Source organism: Oncorhynchus clarkii, chromosome 14 (assembly GCF_045791955.1).
Source record: "Oncorhynchus clarkii lewisi isolate Uvic-CL-2024 chromosome 14, UVic_Ocla_1.0, whole genome shotgun sequence".
NCBI classification, from domain to species: Eukaryota; Metazoa; Chordata; class Actinopteri; order Salmoniformes; family Salmonidae; genus Oncorhynchus; species Oncorhynchus clarkii.
This window is the reverse complement of record NC_092160.1, coordinates 23712501-23729338: the sequence shown is the minus strand read 5'-3', so window position 1 is coordinate 23729338 and position 16838 is coordinate 23712501. Positions and strand designations below refer to the sequence as shown.

At 42.4% G+C, this 16838-nt stretch overlaps 1 protein-coding gene across 2 annotated transcripts in view; it reads left to right on the top strand.

The window, feature by feature from the left end:
- The first annotated feature begins 3198 nt into the window (after positions 1 to 3198).
- LOC139366427 (ras-related protein Rab-28-like) overlaps positions 3199 to 16838 on the top strand; it is a 75013-nt gene continuing 61373 nt past the window's right edge. Inside the window, exon 1 of one of the 2 annotated variants that reach the window (XM_071103901.1) lies at positions 3199 to 3436. In XM_071103901.1, the coding sequence (XP_070960002.1) occupies positions 3362 to 3436 (75 nt within the window). In that variant the 5' untranslated portion in view covers positions 3199 to 3361. The remainder of the gene's footprint in view (positions 3437 to 16838) is intronic. The other variant, XM_071103902.1, reaches the window with a different exon arrangement.

Genomic DNA, 16838 nt, shown 5'->3' with positions numbered 1-16838 from the left:
GTGACTATCCAGCCTATACATTAGTTTAAATATTTCGTTTGTCAAATGTAGCCTAATATTTCCAGACGGCTTGACTAGTGTTGAAGGCCAAGCAAGCGCTTACACTCTAGTCTATTTCAATAATGGTTAAGTAACATTAAACCATACCGATCGAGAAAATGCAAGATACATTTTCTATTGCTAGTGATAATCTGAAAAATGAAATGACAAAAAATAGAAGCAACTAGGTTTGACAACTTAGATAGGGCGCAGGTAAACTGCACGATAAAGAATTTCACACAACTTCTGAACTGTGATAACCTATACAATGACCCTACATCAGCCTTTAGCTACTGATCCAATGTGTACTTCCCAGTCTCGAAAGAAACTGTAGGTTATAAACGATGACCTGAGGGGCACAACAAGGTCTGGAGAGGGCATACGACAGAATGTCACGCGTCCATATCGACTTGGGGATGTATAGATTAGAGCTCGTGGACATGGCGGTTGAAAAATGATGTGGCAATATTAGTTGCGAGACAAAACTGAATCTATACGTGAATTGGTCTTGTGCATCAAACATTCTTATAATAAGTAAAAAGGTACTAAGCATAGTCTAGTCTGACTACTCTTGGTTATTGGAATAGAACGGTCTTTGAACGGTCTAAAACCTATAGCGTTCGATGTCTGTCTATATATTTTCAGAGATTCGATTCCGAATGGATACAAATGTAACGTTCAAGAAAGATATAATTTAAAATATCAAAAGTTATAGCCTAGCCTATAACATGTATGTTATTGTTTAGCCTACTGCATAAACAAACTAAATATTGTACACTTTTATTTGGCATAAAATGACGCAGCATAATTTGGAAATGTATACTATTGTATAGTACTGAGCTGGCCTATAGCCTACATAAAACAAAGGAAATATGTATTTGATAGTTGGCTATTGTAAAATAGCACATCAAATATTTTCCCGCTAGCCTGACCCATGCTGCAATTCCCGATAGAGGCTATTATGCTGATTACATTTAAAGATTAGGCTACCAAATGATTATCATTATAGGGTGTTTGACATTTTATGTGAGAAATGTATCAAAAATAAACTTTACCAACCTACCTAAACATTTACTAGTGTAGGCTGTAGGTTGTACCACACAATGCGAAAATATATTCACACGTATTAACAAATCATGCATTAAATAGGACCTATGTGGTCTAACATTACGCATAGCCTGAAGATTGATTCTCACATGTGTTTTTGTTCATACATATTTCAAATAGTTACTGCTTTATTGATTAATATATGTACTCACCTAAGAGAAGGAAAACCTAATCATAACCCATACACATACTGTATTATGCATTATTATGTTATTAGGGATCTTTAATAATGATTAGGGATGACCTCTAGTGACTAGTCCTTCCAACAAGCAGATGTAGCTATTCTATATTAACATTAATATTGTAACAAATGTCATTACTATACCACATGACTATATCTATTTGCCCATGTGTCCTCAAATGAATCTCTACATTTCCTCTGCATTTCCAAACAACCAACGTGAGACGGGAGAAAATGAAAACGTGTTATTGTTGTTTTTGGATGAATCTGGGCCATACCTGTCTAGTGAATCGGTGTCCCCTCTCGACTGAATATGTGCCCTTTTCCGTGCCATTACACCACTGCCTTGGATTTTCACTGAAGATTCATATTTAAGGCTTTATGTTGCTGAAAAATAGTATTTTTGTATTATGAAAATTAATTTTCCATTCTTACAGATATTTACGAGGGTTCTGATGGTACCCATAATTGAAGAACATGTGCAAGATATTGGCAATAATATTTTCTTAGATTTCATAACTGCCCGCTATCATGTTGCCAAACAATTTCATTTGAAATCAATCAAACAATTTACGTAGCATCTGTACTGGAGTCTATTTTGTAAGTTACTTTCGCATAACACATAATTATGTTCAATAACCTATACATTGCATGCTTTGTGTGTGCATACCTGTGCATTTTTTTGGGTCCAGTTTAGGGTCTTTCACGCATATACCTTCACAATACTCTTATAATCTTGGCACCCTCACTTACCACGTTGATGGGCCAATATTGACCGCTCCAGGTGCAATTTCCTCTGTATTACCTGCTGGTCGGCCCCGGTGACCACATAACATCTCTTATAACAGACTGAATTAAACTGACGCCATCTTGAAAACGGTGAAATTTGAAATGAATACATTTATAACTATTTTTAATGAACCATTAACCTAAATTTAACATAAATTAAAACCAACATATTACTTTGAAGATATAGGCTATCTAGGCCGAATACAATATGCTTTTGCAAAGTAACAGCTACATGCATTTTCTCAGGTTCTTTCCTAGACTAAAATGAAAAGGATATTCTATTCCATACTCCTCTGCAAACGACAATGATGAATGTGCTCCCAACATGGAGAGAGCGACAGCATTAATTGGTGTAACATTTTAGTCACTTAGTAGATGCTCATCAAGAGTCATTTACAGTAGCCAAGTACGTCCATACTTGTTTCTTATTGGTCACCCGTGGGAATCGAACCCACAACCCTGGCGTTGCAAGCACCATGCTCCAGCAACTGAGCCACATGGGATTAGTAAAATTAAAATTTAAACCACGTCTGAATGGATCACTATGATTGAGTAGTCGCAATCCCATATGAACACAATTCAGGTCTACTGAATTTAAAATCCATTAGGGCCTCGGGCTACCTGGGAATTTGAATATTTTTTTTATGGACCATCATGATGAATAGGCTAGGCTAGGAGATGTGGAACGTTTTTGAAGGTGTACAGCTACATAGTTCATACAGTTATTTTATGCAATTTATGCTACATCATGTGGGGGGAGAAAAGTATTATTTATGGAATGGTCAATAGTTTTAAATTCTACATTTCTTTATCTGGAAAGAATGCCTCTCAGTCTTTGACCTTGATTACCATAGCAACAAGGACGCGTAGTCTATGGTCACTGTTGCGCGTTCAGGTCCTTGGACTGGTCCATTGTAAAGCAGTTTTATTCAATTAACATTTTAACCTTCTTTATTTGCTATTCTTGGATGATATTTTTTTTACATAAAAGTTGTAACATCAAATGTGTCCTTAATGTACAAGTATTTCAGTTGGCCGATAAAGGGTTTGTAAATAACAGGCTTACAAAACATAAATGGAACATGCCTGGCATGAGTGGCTGGTGAAACATGGCGTCTGCTGCTGAGTCTATTTTAGCTAACTGATTAGCAAGCTAGCTATATTCAAAGATTTTGACGATATTACTGTGAATAGCAGTAGCTACATTTTCAGTACAATAATATCTTCATTGCAATATATTTCAATATGTCGGACTCAGAAGAGGACAGTCAAGATAAGCAACTTAAAATTGTAGTCATCGGAGACGGCGCATCGGGGAAGGTGAGGGATTTTTAGATTAGTTAATAGTTAGCTAGCAGCTAGATTTATTATTTTGAGTTACGTTAGCTGGCTAGCTAGCAACATAGCTATGTCACTTGGGCAAATGACTGTGAAGTGTATAACTTTAGCTCAGAAGTATCTTACAGAATTGTCCTGCGTAGCTGCGTGTGCTAGACCAACGTTTTGCCTATGCTTGTTAGCTGCTAGCTAACGTTAGCTCTTCAGACAGGTAGAACCGTGAACCAAACCACCGAGGTTTGTCACACAGGCAGTGTTTTAGCATAGCTAACTATAGTCAATGCTGCTAATTTAGTTGGTTAGTTACCGTCTTAGTTTTTCACAACAGGGGCCAGAGTGATGTTAATAGCATTAGTTCGCGTTCATGTGGAGCTAACTAACGACATGGAACAAAGTCTAGTCATTGTCTGATGAGAGCTAGCTACTGTCTTCTGAATTATCTTCCCAACAGTCAGTGTCAACAGAAAGGACAATTGCGCCTGTGGTGCATAACATGTTTTCCGGCCACACAACCTGGTCTCATAGACCAGACGCAACATAGTAAATGTAAATCCGGGACTCTTGTTGCTTTTGGGATGGTTACATAAGACTTGGCTTGGACACTTGACATTTTTAACAATGCTTTTTTCAGATAAAAACTAGTTCATTGCACTCAGCCTTATTTTAGGGTATTTTTCACCTTGCCAGCTTCTATTAGTTCTATTGAGTACCGTGGCACCAACTCGCCTTCCAAACGTTCTATTCCCAGCCTATTGTTCTACGCCACAATGCTTGCTTTGCTCTTGTTGGCAATGAGAGCTGCCCACGTTGCTGGTAGTTAAAATGTAAACAACAACAAAAAATTACTAACGGAACTCTGAGGTTGTCCCATTGTTTCCTATAGGGAAATATAGATATGTCTGTGTTGCCAAATATCTCGCAATGTGTATATTTAAATTTTTGCAAATTGGACACCACTTTAATCATGAGAATCTCCTCTTTCTAATTATGCAAGGCTGGGCAGCGTACTCGGTTGTCATCAAACGCCAGCCCCGACATACCTTTTTCCCTTGGAACGCTGAGCTCCCCTCATTTGTTTTCCTATGGAGAGGCATGCTGGTATATTTTGCCAAATATCTCGCAATGCGTATATTTAGATTTTTTTTCAAGTCGGACACCATTTGAATCAGCATATTCTCCTCTTTCTAATTACATACTTCCTCGTTATGAAAACATAAGCACACTTGGCACCATCGAGATGTGGATGTTTACTATCTACACAAGTTATTTTTCAATTTCATCCTAAGAACAGATTGTAGTGGTAAAATAAAAAATATATATTTTTTGGTGCCATTTAGGCGAAATTGAATTCTAAGTGTTACTCCAAACGTTTGTTTCTATTCATTTGCTATGGGCTCGTGCTAGTGTTCTAGCTTAGCCAACATTCTTTTGCCATTTTTCAGCCTAATAAGACAGAAGGTTACTTAAGGCTAAACGTGTTGGGTGGGCGTAGGTGTATAACGCAAATGTCTAGTAACCCAAACATTGCCTGTTCAAATCTCATCACAGACAATTTTAGCTAATTAGTAACTCAACTACTTTTGAGCTACTTTGCAACTACTTAGCATGTTAGCCAACCTTAACCGTTATCCCCCCTAACCATCCCCCTAACATTAACCCTTTAACCTAACTCCTAACCTTAACCCCTAGCTTATCTAACGTTAGCCATCTAGCTAATGTTAGCCACATCAATTTTGAATTCATAACATATACATTTAGCAAATTTGTAACATATTGTATGTTTTGCAAATTCGTAACATATATTGTACAAATTGTAATTCACAACATAATATATGAAATGGATGATGGGCATCCACAGTTTAAAAATACCATACGAAACCTAACATATTATACTCAATGGAGTGTCTCAGATTTACTAATCCGAAATGCTCTGAGACCAGGTTGGGCCACAGTGACCCGGTCCATGTTTGAAGAACATCAGGAAAGAGACAGAAGTAGCACCCTAGTCACATTTAGGGCGGATGAGTTCAGGATATTATTTTTTTATGTCATTGTGGAATTATGTTTTTCGATTTAAAAAAAACAACAAATTGATAAAAAATGAAATGCTGAAATGTCTTAAGTCAATAAGCCTAAATAAATTCAGGAGTAAAAATGTGCTTAACAAGTCACACAACAAGTTGCATGGACTCACATCTCCATCTGTTTGCAATAGTGTTTAACATAATTTTTGAATGACTACCTCATCTCTGTATCCCACACATACAATAAGGTACCACATTGGTTGGTAGACTTTCCAATTGTTGACAAAACAAAATACGCTAGCCAGGTTGGGATCTTTTATTGTCGGTCAATTTAATTATGCGAGAAATGGTGGTGGAAACCCCATTATGCGCAAATATTGATATAATAACCATCGTACATGGCGCACATGGACATTAAAGTAAAACTGACAACCTTTTAGGAACATGAAATCTTATTCAAATGTTCATTAACACCCCCAGGAAAAATATGACACTTTTACAAATATTTTATGACCAGTGAGCACTTAGATATGGTCATTTTCACGTTTTCATAAATTCTTAGAATGTTTGGGAATTAACTTTTTAACTAAGGTATTTGTGGAAATTCTATAGCAATGTAGAGTGGGAAAGCGGCCATGCGTTTGGACAAATAATAGACACTGCAGTAAATAAAACCTAATTAAAAACATCTTTCTTGTCCGAGACCGGAGTCTACACAGACCGTTGTGCCATTGCCAATCAGAGCTACAGTAGGTTTTTATGCAAATAAGCCATTTGCCACACAGGCCTGCCATCATTCACTTTGAACTGAACTGTGTGTTTACAGGCAGTTGCAACAGCACGACTTTATATCATTAGAACGCATTCTACAAAAGCCACAAAATACACCTGAATGGATTTCTGCAAATATGTAAATACCACGGGAGACCTCTTACATTTTGGAACTTTACAGACCTGTTGATCAAACAACCTTAAATGGTAGGCTCTCTCTTCCTCAGTTATTGAACAAGATCAACAACTAATGCTAGCCAGAGCAAGATTAACTAAAATCTAACAAAGAACATTTAGGTAAACACATTCAAACTTCTTCAGCTAGTTGCCCATCAAATTGCACTGTTAAACAATGGGGAATGTAGCTTACTCGTCCATCTGCAGCTTGCCTACCAATGCATTCATATTTGTCCTAACCAAGCACCCAAGCTAACTGGCTAAATTTGGCTAGCTTGCTAGCTAGCTACTTCCGGCCCCAATGAGAGCACTTCTCACTCTTACAATTTTACTCGCCGTAACAGAACTGGTTAGGCTGTTTACACGTTATCTAAAGTGTTTGCTACTATTACTTTTTTTTGCCTACATTTACTAACACCGGTCATATCTGGTGTGTGTTGCGCATTCGTAAAAATCATCAGTTTTTCAGCATTATGGCACCCAGTCGAGAGTGCTCTGAAATCGTGAATTTGCAAACACAAGAGATATGCTAACTGGATAACAGTAGTTCAAGTTCTTGCAAGCTAACTAAGTAACACCTGCGTCTTTAGCTGTGTATAGCCACCGAAAAACGATATGAGGGGAAAAAGTCAGTCACCCACTCCTCCAATAACATTACATGAAATCCTCCTAGCAGCTAGCTAAGTAGCTAACGTTAGACTCCGTGTTTTTAGACTCCGTGTTTTAAATTGGAACTGAAACAGTACATCCCAAATGGAGGCGGCAAACAATGTACCAGTCCAGCTGTGATTTACAAACTGATAGCAATAGTTTTTGGACTACCAAGAAATATATTGGTGAATTATATTAATCATGCTGTGAACTGCATCCTTCTATTCTGCCAACAATACCTTAGTGTATGTCATGGAATGTTGAGTCATCAAGGCAAAGGTTGGCTACTTTGAAGAATCTAAATATATTTTGATTTGTTTAGCTTTTTTTGGTTTTATTTCATTTGATATCTTCACTATTATTCTACAATGCAGAAATTAGTAAAAATAAAGAAAAACCCTTCAATGAGTAGGTGTGTCCAAACTTTTGACTGGTACTGTAAAGTATACACTTTTTGCATTTGTCTTCTCTAACATTTTTGACATCTATCCAACATATTAGCCCATCGCATGATACATTGTTATTATGCAGATTTTAGAATATTCGTATGAAAACCTAGCTACCGTCAAATAATTTGTTCACTGCAAATTCACCGCAAGAATCCCAAACAGATATAGTATTTGGCAAAAACAGGATCATTTCAAACCTTGATTACATTGGGATACGATCACGTACAGTGCATTCGTAAAGTATTCAGATCCCTTGAATTTTTCAACATTTTTGTTGCATTAGAGCATTATTCTAAAATGGATTAAATAGTTTTTTTCTCCTCATCAATCTACACACAATAACCCATAATGACAAAGCAAAAACTGTTAAAAAAAATAATATATATTTAGCAAATTTATTACAAATACAAAAAACGGAAATATCACATTTACATTTGAAGTCGGAAGTTTAAATACGCTAAGGTAGGAGTAATTAAAACTAATTTTTCAACCACTCCATAAATTTATTTTTAACAAACTAAAGTTTTGGCTAGTCAGTTAGGACATCTACATTGTGCATGACACAAGTAATTTTTCAAAAAATTGTTTACAGACAGATTATTTCACTTATTCACTGTATCACAATTCCAGTGTGTCAGAAGTTTACATGCACTAAGTTGACTATTTTTAAACAGCTTGGAAAATTCCAGAAAATTATGTCATAGGCTAATTTACATCATTTGAGTCAATTGGAGGTGTACCTCTGGATGTATTTCAAGGCCTACCTTCAAACTCAGTGCCTCTTTGCTTGACATCATTGGAAAATCAAAAGAAATCAGCCAAGACTTCAGGGAAAAAAAATGTAGACCTCCACAAGTCTGGTTCATCCTTGGGAGCAATTTCCAAACGCCTGAAGGTACCACTTTCATCTGTACAAACAATAGTACGCAAGTATAAACACAATGGGACCATGCAGCCGTCATACCACTCAGGAAGGAGACGCGTTCTGTCTCCTAGAGATGAATGTACTTGGTTGCGAAAAGTGCAAATCAATCCCAGAACAACAGCAAAGGACCCTGTGAAGATGCTGGAGGAAACGGGTACGAAAGTATCTATATCCACAGAAAAACGAGTCCTATATCGACATAACCTGAAAGGCCGCTTAGCAAGGAAGAAGCTACTGTGCCAAAACCGCCATAAAAAAGCCAGACTACGGTTTGCAACCGCACATGGGGACAAAAATCGCACTTTTTGGAGAAATGTCCTCTGGTCTGATGAAACAAAAATAGAACTGTTTGACCATCATTATGTTTGGAGGAAAAAGGGGGGGCTTGCAAGCCGAAAAACACCATCCCAACCGTGAAGCACGGGGGTGGCTGCATCATGTTGCGTGGCTGCTTTGCTGCAGGAGGGACTGGTGCACTTCACAAAATAGATGGCATCCTGAGGAAGGAAAATTGTGGATATATTGAAGCAACATCTCAAGACATCATTAAAGCTTGGTCGCAAATGGGTCTTCCAAATGGACAATGACCCCAAGCATACTTCCAAAGTTGTGGCGAAATGGCTCAAAGACGACAAAGTCAAGGTATTGGAGTGGCCATCACAAAGCCCTGACCTTAGTCCTATAGAAAATGTGTGGGCAGAACTGAAAAAGCGTGTGCGAGCAAGGAGGCCTACAAACCTGGCTCCGTTACACCAGCTCTGTCAGGAGGAATGGGCCAAAATTAACCCAATTCATTGTGTGAAGCTTGTGGAAGTCTACCCGAAACATTTGACCCAAGTTAAACAATTTAAAGGCAATGCTACCAAATACTAATTGAGTGTATGTAAACTTCTGACCCACTGGGAATGTGATGAAAGAAATAAAAGCTGAAAGAAATAATTCTCTCTACTATTATTCTGACATTTCACATTCTTAAAATAAAGTGGTGATCCTAACTGACCTAAGACAGGGAATTTTTACTAGGATTAAATGTCAGGAATTGTGAAAAACGAAGGTGCATGTAATCTTCCGACTTCAACTGTATTTTTACCCTTTACTCAGTACTTTGTTGAAGCACCTTTTGCAGTGATTACAGCCTCGAGTCTTCTTTGGTATGACACGACAACCTTAGCACACCTGTATTTTGGGTGTTTCTCCCATTCTTCTCTGCAGATCCTCTCAAGATCTGTCAGGTTGGATGGGGAATGTTGCTGCACAGCTATTTTTAAGTCTCTCCAGAGATGCTTGATAGCGTTCAAGTCTGGGCTCTGGCTGGGCATTTCAAGGACATTCAGAGTCTTGTCCCAAGGCCACACCTGCATTGTCTTGTCTGTGTGCTTAGGGTCATTGTCCTGTTGGAAGGTGAACCTTCGCCCCAGTCTGAGGTCCTGACCACTCTGGAGCAGGTTGTCATCAAGGATCTCTCTGTACTTTGCTCCGTTCATCTTTCCATCGTTCCTGACTAGTCTCCCAGTCCCTGCCGCTGAATAAAATCCCCACAGCATAATGCTGCCACCACCACGCTTAACTGTTGGGATGATCCCAGGTTTCCTCCTGACGTGACACTTAGCTTTCAGGCCAAAGATTTCAATCTTGGTTTCATCAGACCAGAGAATCTTGTTTCTCATGGTCGGAGTGTCTTTGGGTGCCTTTTGGCAAACTCCAAGCTGGCTGTCATGTGCCTTTTACTGAGGAGTGGCTTCCGTCTGGCCACTCTACCATAAAGGGCTGATTGGTCGAGTGCTGTAGAGATGGTTGACCTTCTTGAAGGTTCTCCCATCTCCACATAGGAACTCTGTCAGTGACCATCAGGATCTTGGTCACCTCCCTGACCAAGACCCTTCTCCACTGATTGCTCAGTTTGGCCGTGCGGCCAGTTCTAGGAAGAGTCTTGGTGGTTCCAAACTTCCTTCATTTAAGATTTATGGAGGCCATTGTGTCCTTGGGGACCTTCAATGCTGCAGAAATGTTTTGGTACCCTTCCCCAGATCTGTACCTCGACACAATCCTGTCTGGGAGCTCTACGGACAATTCCTTCGACCTTATGGCTTGGTTTTTGCTCTGCCATGCACTGTCAACTGTGGGACCTTTGTATAGACAGGTGGGTTCCTTTCCAAATCATGTCCAATCAATTGAATTTACCACGGGCTGACTCCAGTCAATTTCGAGTCTCATAGCAAAGGGTCTGAAGACTTAAATAAGTTATTTCTGTTATTTTTCATTAATTTGCCACAATTTATAAAAACGTGTTTTCACTTTGTCAGTATGGGGTATTGTGTGTAGATTGAGGAATAAAAAAACAAACTTTTTTTTTTTAATAACATAGCTTTTTCCACATTTTCTAAGTTTTTTTTAATGCTTTCCTGAATGCACTGTATGTCTCTCTATTTAAGTGTGGGAATACGTGGGAACAGATTTCCTAAATTTATAATCACTGAGCTGATTTCCTGGGTATGTCCAATAATGAAAAAAGCTATAAAAAAACTGTTGTTCGTAATGGTTTGTACACTATATGCTCCAGTCTTCATTTGTTCCAAGGGAGATTGCCAAGATGATCAAAGTACTATTACTGTGTGACAGCTGTTTCATCAATAGCATAGTGGATTCATATCTGGCATGAATCCAGTCTTGTAAACCTATTAATCGTACCTCACCCTTAATCCAGGTTGCATGTGTTGTTGGAGGGATTTATTTGTCAACTTTTGGACCATGGTACTCTGGTTGTCTGATTTTACTATGTTAGCCAGTGATTACAGGTAAGCCGCAGTTGCTGCATTGCCTAGTACGTGGTAGCATAGCAGCCTAGATACAGTGCATTCAGAAAGTATTCAGACCTCTTCACTTTTTCCACATTTTGTTACATTATAGCCTTGTTCTAAAATTGATTAAATCTACACACAATAACCCATAAAGACAAAGGGAAAACAGGTTTTTTGACATTTTTGCAAATGTATGTGAGTGATGTATAAAAAGATGCCTTATTGACATAATTATTCAGACCCTTTGCTATGGGACTCGAAATTGAGCTCAGGTGCATCCTGTTTCCATTGATCATCCTTGATGTTTCTACAACTTCATTGGAGTCCATCTGTGGTAAATCTATTCAAGAGGGGCTATATTCAAGAGTTAAAGTTGTTTTCTCAGTTGACTCCCTGCTGCAGAAGCAGCGCATTAACATAAACCGTTGTTGCTTTGCAGTCATGACCAATTCATTCATATGAACCAACAGGGGGGCAAGTCTCAGTCCTCAGAAATAGTATTGACCTCGCTCCAGATTGCACACATCTTTAAGACTCATATGCTGTTATTCTTGTTAAAATCCCTCTACATGCGTTTAGTTTTCTTAATGAGAAGCTTTCAGTTCACGCCTATGCTCTTCTGTTACGTTTAGAGTAGAACCAACTGTGGTAGAAGTTTAGTGGGAAGAGGCTGGAGAGTTCTGCAGTGATTAAATGTTCAGGCGGTGTCTGGGTCATTGTTAATTTATTTGCTTTCTGTCATCACGGAGGCCAGTAATAAAACCAGTCACCATTCTGGACACACACAAAAAAAGTAGAAACTTGTATTAACCTCACCTAAAACTATTTCAGTCTTTTGTTCATTCTCTTCCTGGTAGATATAGGCTAGGTCTATATTTTCCAGACCTAGGCGCTATAGCCTACTTTGCAGAAAAGCCTACATGCAAATGTTCAGTTTTTTAAATTTATTATGGACAAATATTTTGTATGAGACTGCTTTGCCTGCATGATCATAATGCAGGTAAATGTTCCAACATTTTATTTTATCTTTATTTAAGTCAGTTAAGAACAAATTCTTATTTTCAATGATGGCCTATGAACAGTGGGTTAACGACAGATTTTTACCTTGTCAGCTCAGGGATTCGATCTTGCAACCTTTCGGTTACAAGTCCAACGCTCTAACCACGAGGCTACCTGCTGCCCCCCACAAAAATGATATTTTCTACAGCACAGACAGCTGGCAGCAAGGCAAAGAGGTTGTCATGACAATGCTGCAATGTTTCTTCTTCAGTGCATCTCTGAATCCTCAAATGATTGTGTGAATGTGTTGCAGTGATTTGAAGGGTTTTTCGGCCTCACTAGTCTCTTGAAAGTCATTTCTCCCCCTCTGGGAGAAAGAAAACAAATGGAGCAGTTACCCTATGTAGGCTCAACTATAAAAATGAATGTTCCCAGTCTGAGAAGTCCTTCAGGCAGACAGAGAACACACACAGCTTAGTTTTCAGTAGAAACGCTACATTAATAACCCCCCCCCTCACACTGCTGCCAGGTGTCAGTTCATCACTGTCTCCATGACTTACCTGTTTGTCTGTTTTGGGCAGAAAACAGGACCCATACCCCCATTTTGAATAGGCACCAGTGACTGACATCTTGAATGCTGTTTCCCCCCTTATTAATGTCAATTTGCTCAGCAAATTGCAATCGGATCAGTTTTTCTTGGACGGCATCTTGAGGGGTATTTTCACATGCGGTTGTCCATTCAGAAAAATGTAGGGGAGATGTGTGAAGGCTTGTCCACCACCTGAGGTAGGAGCTGTCAAAAATATGGATACTCAGTTTCATCAGGCGTCACGTGACATTACAGAAGCTCAAGGACTTTTAACTCGACATATTTGTGTTGTTGAAATAGCATAGCATACATGTAGAGTAGGAATTGATAAACTATCCTAAATCTAAGATATGTAGGCTACTTGTCAGCATATGGTAGAAATGGAAGGATCCTTTGTCGACAGGAAAGCACCCTAACTAAGCTCACATTAAATATTAGTGACATCACATCATGGACATACTGTAGCTTGCTATCTCTCTCTCCTACCTCTCTCTCTCCTACCTCTCTCTCTCCTACCTCTCTCTCTCCTACCTCTCTCTCTCCTACCTCTCTCTCTCCTACCTCTCTCTCTCCTACCTCTCTCTCTCCTACCTCTCTCTCTCCTACCTCTCTCTCTCCTACCTCTCTCTCCTACCTCTCTCTCTCTCTCTCTTCTCTCCTCTCTCTCTCTCTTCTCTCCTCTCTCTCTCTTCTCTCCTCTCTCTCTCTTACCTCTCTCTCTCTCTCTCCTACCTCTCTCTCTCTCCTAAAATCTCTCTCTCTCCTACCTCTCTCTCTCTCTCCTACCTCTCTCTCTCTCCTACCTCTCTCTCTCCTACCTCTCTCTCTCTCTCTCCAACCTCTCTCTCTCTCTCCTACCTCTCTCTCTCTCCTACCTCTCTCTCTCTCCTACCTCTCTCTCTCTCCTACCTCTCTCTCTCTCTCTCTCCTACCTCTCTCTCTCTCTCCTACCTCTCTCTCTCTCTCCTACCTCTCTCTCTCCTCTCTCTTCTTCTCTCTCTCTCCTACCTCTCTCTCTCCTTCCTCTCTCTCTCTCCTACCTCTCTCTCTCTCCCCTCACTCTCTCTTCTTCTCTCACTCTCCCCTCCCTCAATCCCCTACCCCTCTCTCTCTCTCCTCTCTCTCCCCATCTCCCCTCCCTATCTCCCCTCCCTATCTCCCCTCCCTATCTCCCCTCCCTATCTCATGCCTCTCTCTCTCTCTCCTACCTCTCTCTCTCTCTCATACCTCTCTCTCTCTCTCTCCTACCTCTCTCTCTCTCTCTCCTACTCTCTCTCTCTCTCCTACCTCTCTCTCTCTCTCCTACCTCTCTCTCTCTCTCCTACCTCTCTCTCTCTCTCCTACCTCTCTCTCTCTCTCCTACCTCTCTCTCTCCCTCCTACCTCTCTCTCTCTCTCTCCTACCTCTCTCTCTCTCTCTCCTACCTCTCTCTCTCCTACCTCTCTCTCTCCTACCTCTCTCTCTCCTACCTCTCTCTCTCTCTCTCCTACCTCTCTCTCTCTCTCTCCTACCTCTCTCTCTCTCTCTCCTACCTCTCTCTCTCTCTCTCCTACCTCTCTCTCTCTCTCTCCTACCTCTCTCTCTCTCTCTCCTACCTCTCTCATTCCCCTCTCTCATTCCTCTCTCTCCTTCCTCTCTCTCCTTCCTCTCTCTCCTTCCTCTCTCCTCTCTCTCCTACCTCTCTCTCTCTCCTACCTCTCTCTCTCTCTCTCCTACCCCTCCCTATCTCCCCTCCCTATCTCATGCCTCTCTCTCTCTCTCCTACCTCTCTCTCTCTCTCCTACCTCTCTCTCTCTCTCTCCTACCTCTCTCTCTCTCTCCTACCTCTCTCTCTCTCTCCTACCTCTCTCTCTCTCTCCTACCTCTCTCTCTCTCTCCTACCTCTCTCTCTCTCTCCTACCTCTCTCTCTCCCTCCTACCTCTCTCTCTCTCTCTCCTACCTCTCTCTCTCTCTCTCCTACCTCTCTCTCTCCTACCTCTCTCTCTCTCTCCTACCTCTCTCTCTCTCTCTCCTACCTCTCTCTCTCTCTCTCCTACCTCTCTCTCTCTCTCTCCTACCTCTCTCTCTCTCTCTCCTACCTCTCTCTCTCTCTCTCCTACCTCTCTCTCTCTCTCTCCTACCTCTCTCATTCCCCTCTCTCATTCCTCTCTCTCCTTCCTCTCTCTCCTTCCTCTCTCTCCTTCCTCTCTCCTCTCTCTCCTACCTCTCTCTCTCTCCTACCTCTCTCTCTCTCTCTCCTACCCCTCTCTCTCTCTCTCCTACCTCTCTCTCTCTCTCTCCTACCTCTCTCTCTCTCTCTCCTACCTCTCTCTCTCTCTCTCCTACCTCCCTCTCTCTCTCTCCTACCTCTCCCTCTCTCCTACCTCTCCCTCTCTCTCTCTCCCACCTCTCTCTCTCTCACTCTCCCCTCTCCCTCTCTCTCTCTCCCCTCCCCCTCTCTCTCTCTCCTACCTCTCTCTGTCCTCTCTCTCTCTCTCTCTCCTACCTCTCCCTCCCTCTCCTCCCTCTCTCTCCTACCTCTCCCCCTCTCTCTCCTACCTCCCTCCCTCTCTCTCCTACCTCCCCCTCTCTCTCCTACCTCTCCCTCTCTCTCTCTCCCCTCTCCCTCTCTCTCTCTCCCCTCCCCCTCTCTCTCCCCCTCTCTCTCCCCCTCTCTCTCTCCTCTCTCTCTCTCCTACCTCTCTCTCTCCTCTCTCTCTCTCCTACCTCTCTTCTTCTCTCTCTGTCCTCTCTCTCTCTCCTACCTCTCCCTCCCTCTCCTCCCTCTCTCTCCTACCTCTCTCCCTCTCTCTCCTACCTCTCTCCCTCTCTCTCCTACCTCTCCCCCTCTCTCTCCTACCTCTCCCCCTCTCTCTCCTACCTCCCTCCCTCTCTCTCCTACCTCTCCCTCTCTCCTACCTCTCTCTCTCTTCTCTCTCCTACCTCTCTCTTCTCTCTCTGTCCTCTCTCTCTCTCTCTGTCCTCTCTCTCTCCTACCTCTCCCTCCCTCTCCTACCTCTCCCTCCCTCTCCCCCTCTCTCCTACCTCCCCCCCTCTCTCTCCTACCTCCCCCCCTCTCTCCTACCTCCCCCTCTCTCTCCTACCTCCCCCCTCTCTCTCATACCTCCCTCTCTCTCTCCTACCTCTCCCTCTCCCTCTCTCCTACCTCTCCCTCTCTCCTACCTCTCCCTCTCTCCTACCTCTCCCTCTCTCCTACCTCTCCCTCTCTCTCTCTCCCACCTCTCCCTCTCTCTCTCTCCCCTCCCTCTCTCTCTCTCTCTCCCCCTCCCTCTCTCTCTCCCCCCTCCCTCTCTCTCTCCCTCCTTCTCTCTCTCCTCTCTCTCCCCCCCTCTCTCTCCTCTCTCTCTCCCCCCCTCTCTCGTCTCTCTCCTACCTCTCTCTCTCTCCTACCTCTCTCTCCCCCTCTCTCTCCCCCTCTCTCTCCCCCTCTCTCTCCTACGCTCTCTCCCCTCTCCCCTCTCGCTCTCTCCCCTCTCCCCTCCTCTCTCCCCTCCTCTCTCCCCTCCTCTCTCCCCTCCTCTCTCTCCTCCTCTCTCTCTCCTCCTCTCTCTCTCTCCCCCCTCCTCTCCCTCTCTCTCTCTCCTACCTCTCCCTCTCTCCTACCTCTCTCGCTCTCCTACCTCTCGCTCTCCTACCTCTCCCTCTCTATCCTACCTCTCCCTCTCTCCCTCTCTCTCTCTCCTACCTCTCTCTCCCCTCTCTCTCGCTCTCTCCCCTCTCTCTCGCTCTCTCCCCTCTCTCTCTCTCTCCCCCCTCCCTCTCTCTCCCTCCTTCTCTCTCCCCCCCTCTCTCTCCTCTCTCTCTCCCCCCCTCTCTCTCCTCTCTCTCCTACCTCTCTCTCTCTCCTACCTCTCTCTCTCTCCTACCTCTCTCTCTCTCCTACCTCTCTCTCCCCCTCTCTCCCCCTCTCTCCCCCTCTCTCCCCCTCTCTCTCCTACGCTCTCTCCCCTCTCCCCTCCTCTCTCCCCTCTCTCTCTCCTCCTCTCTCTCTCTCCTCCTC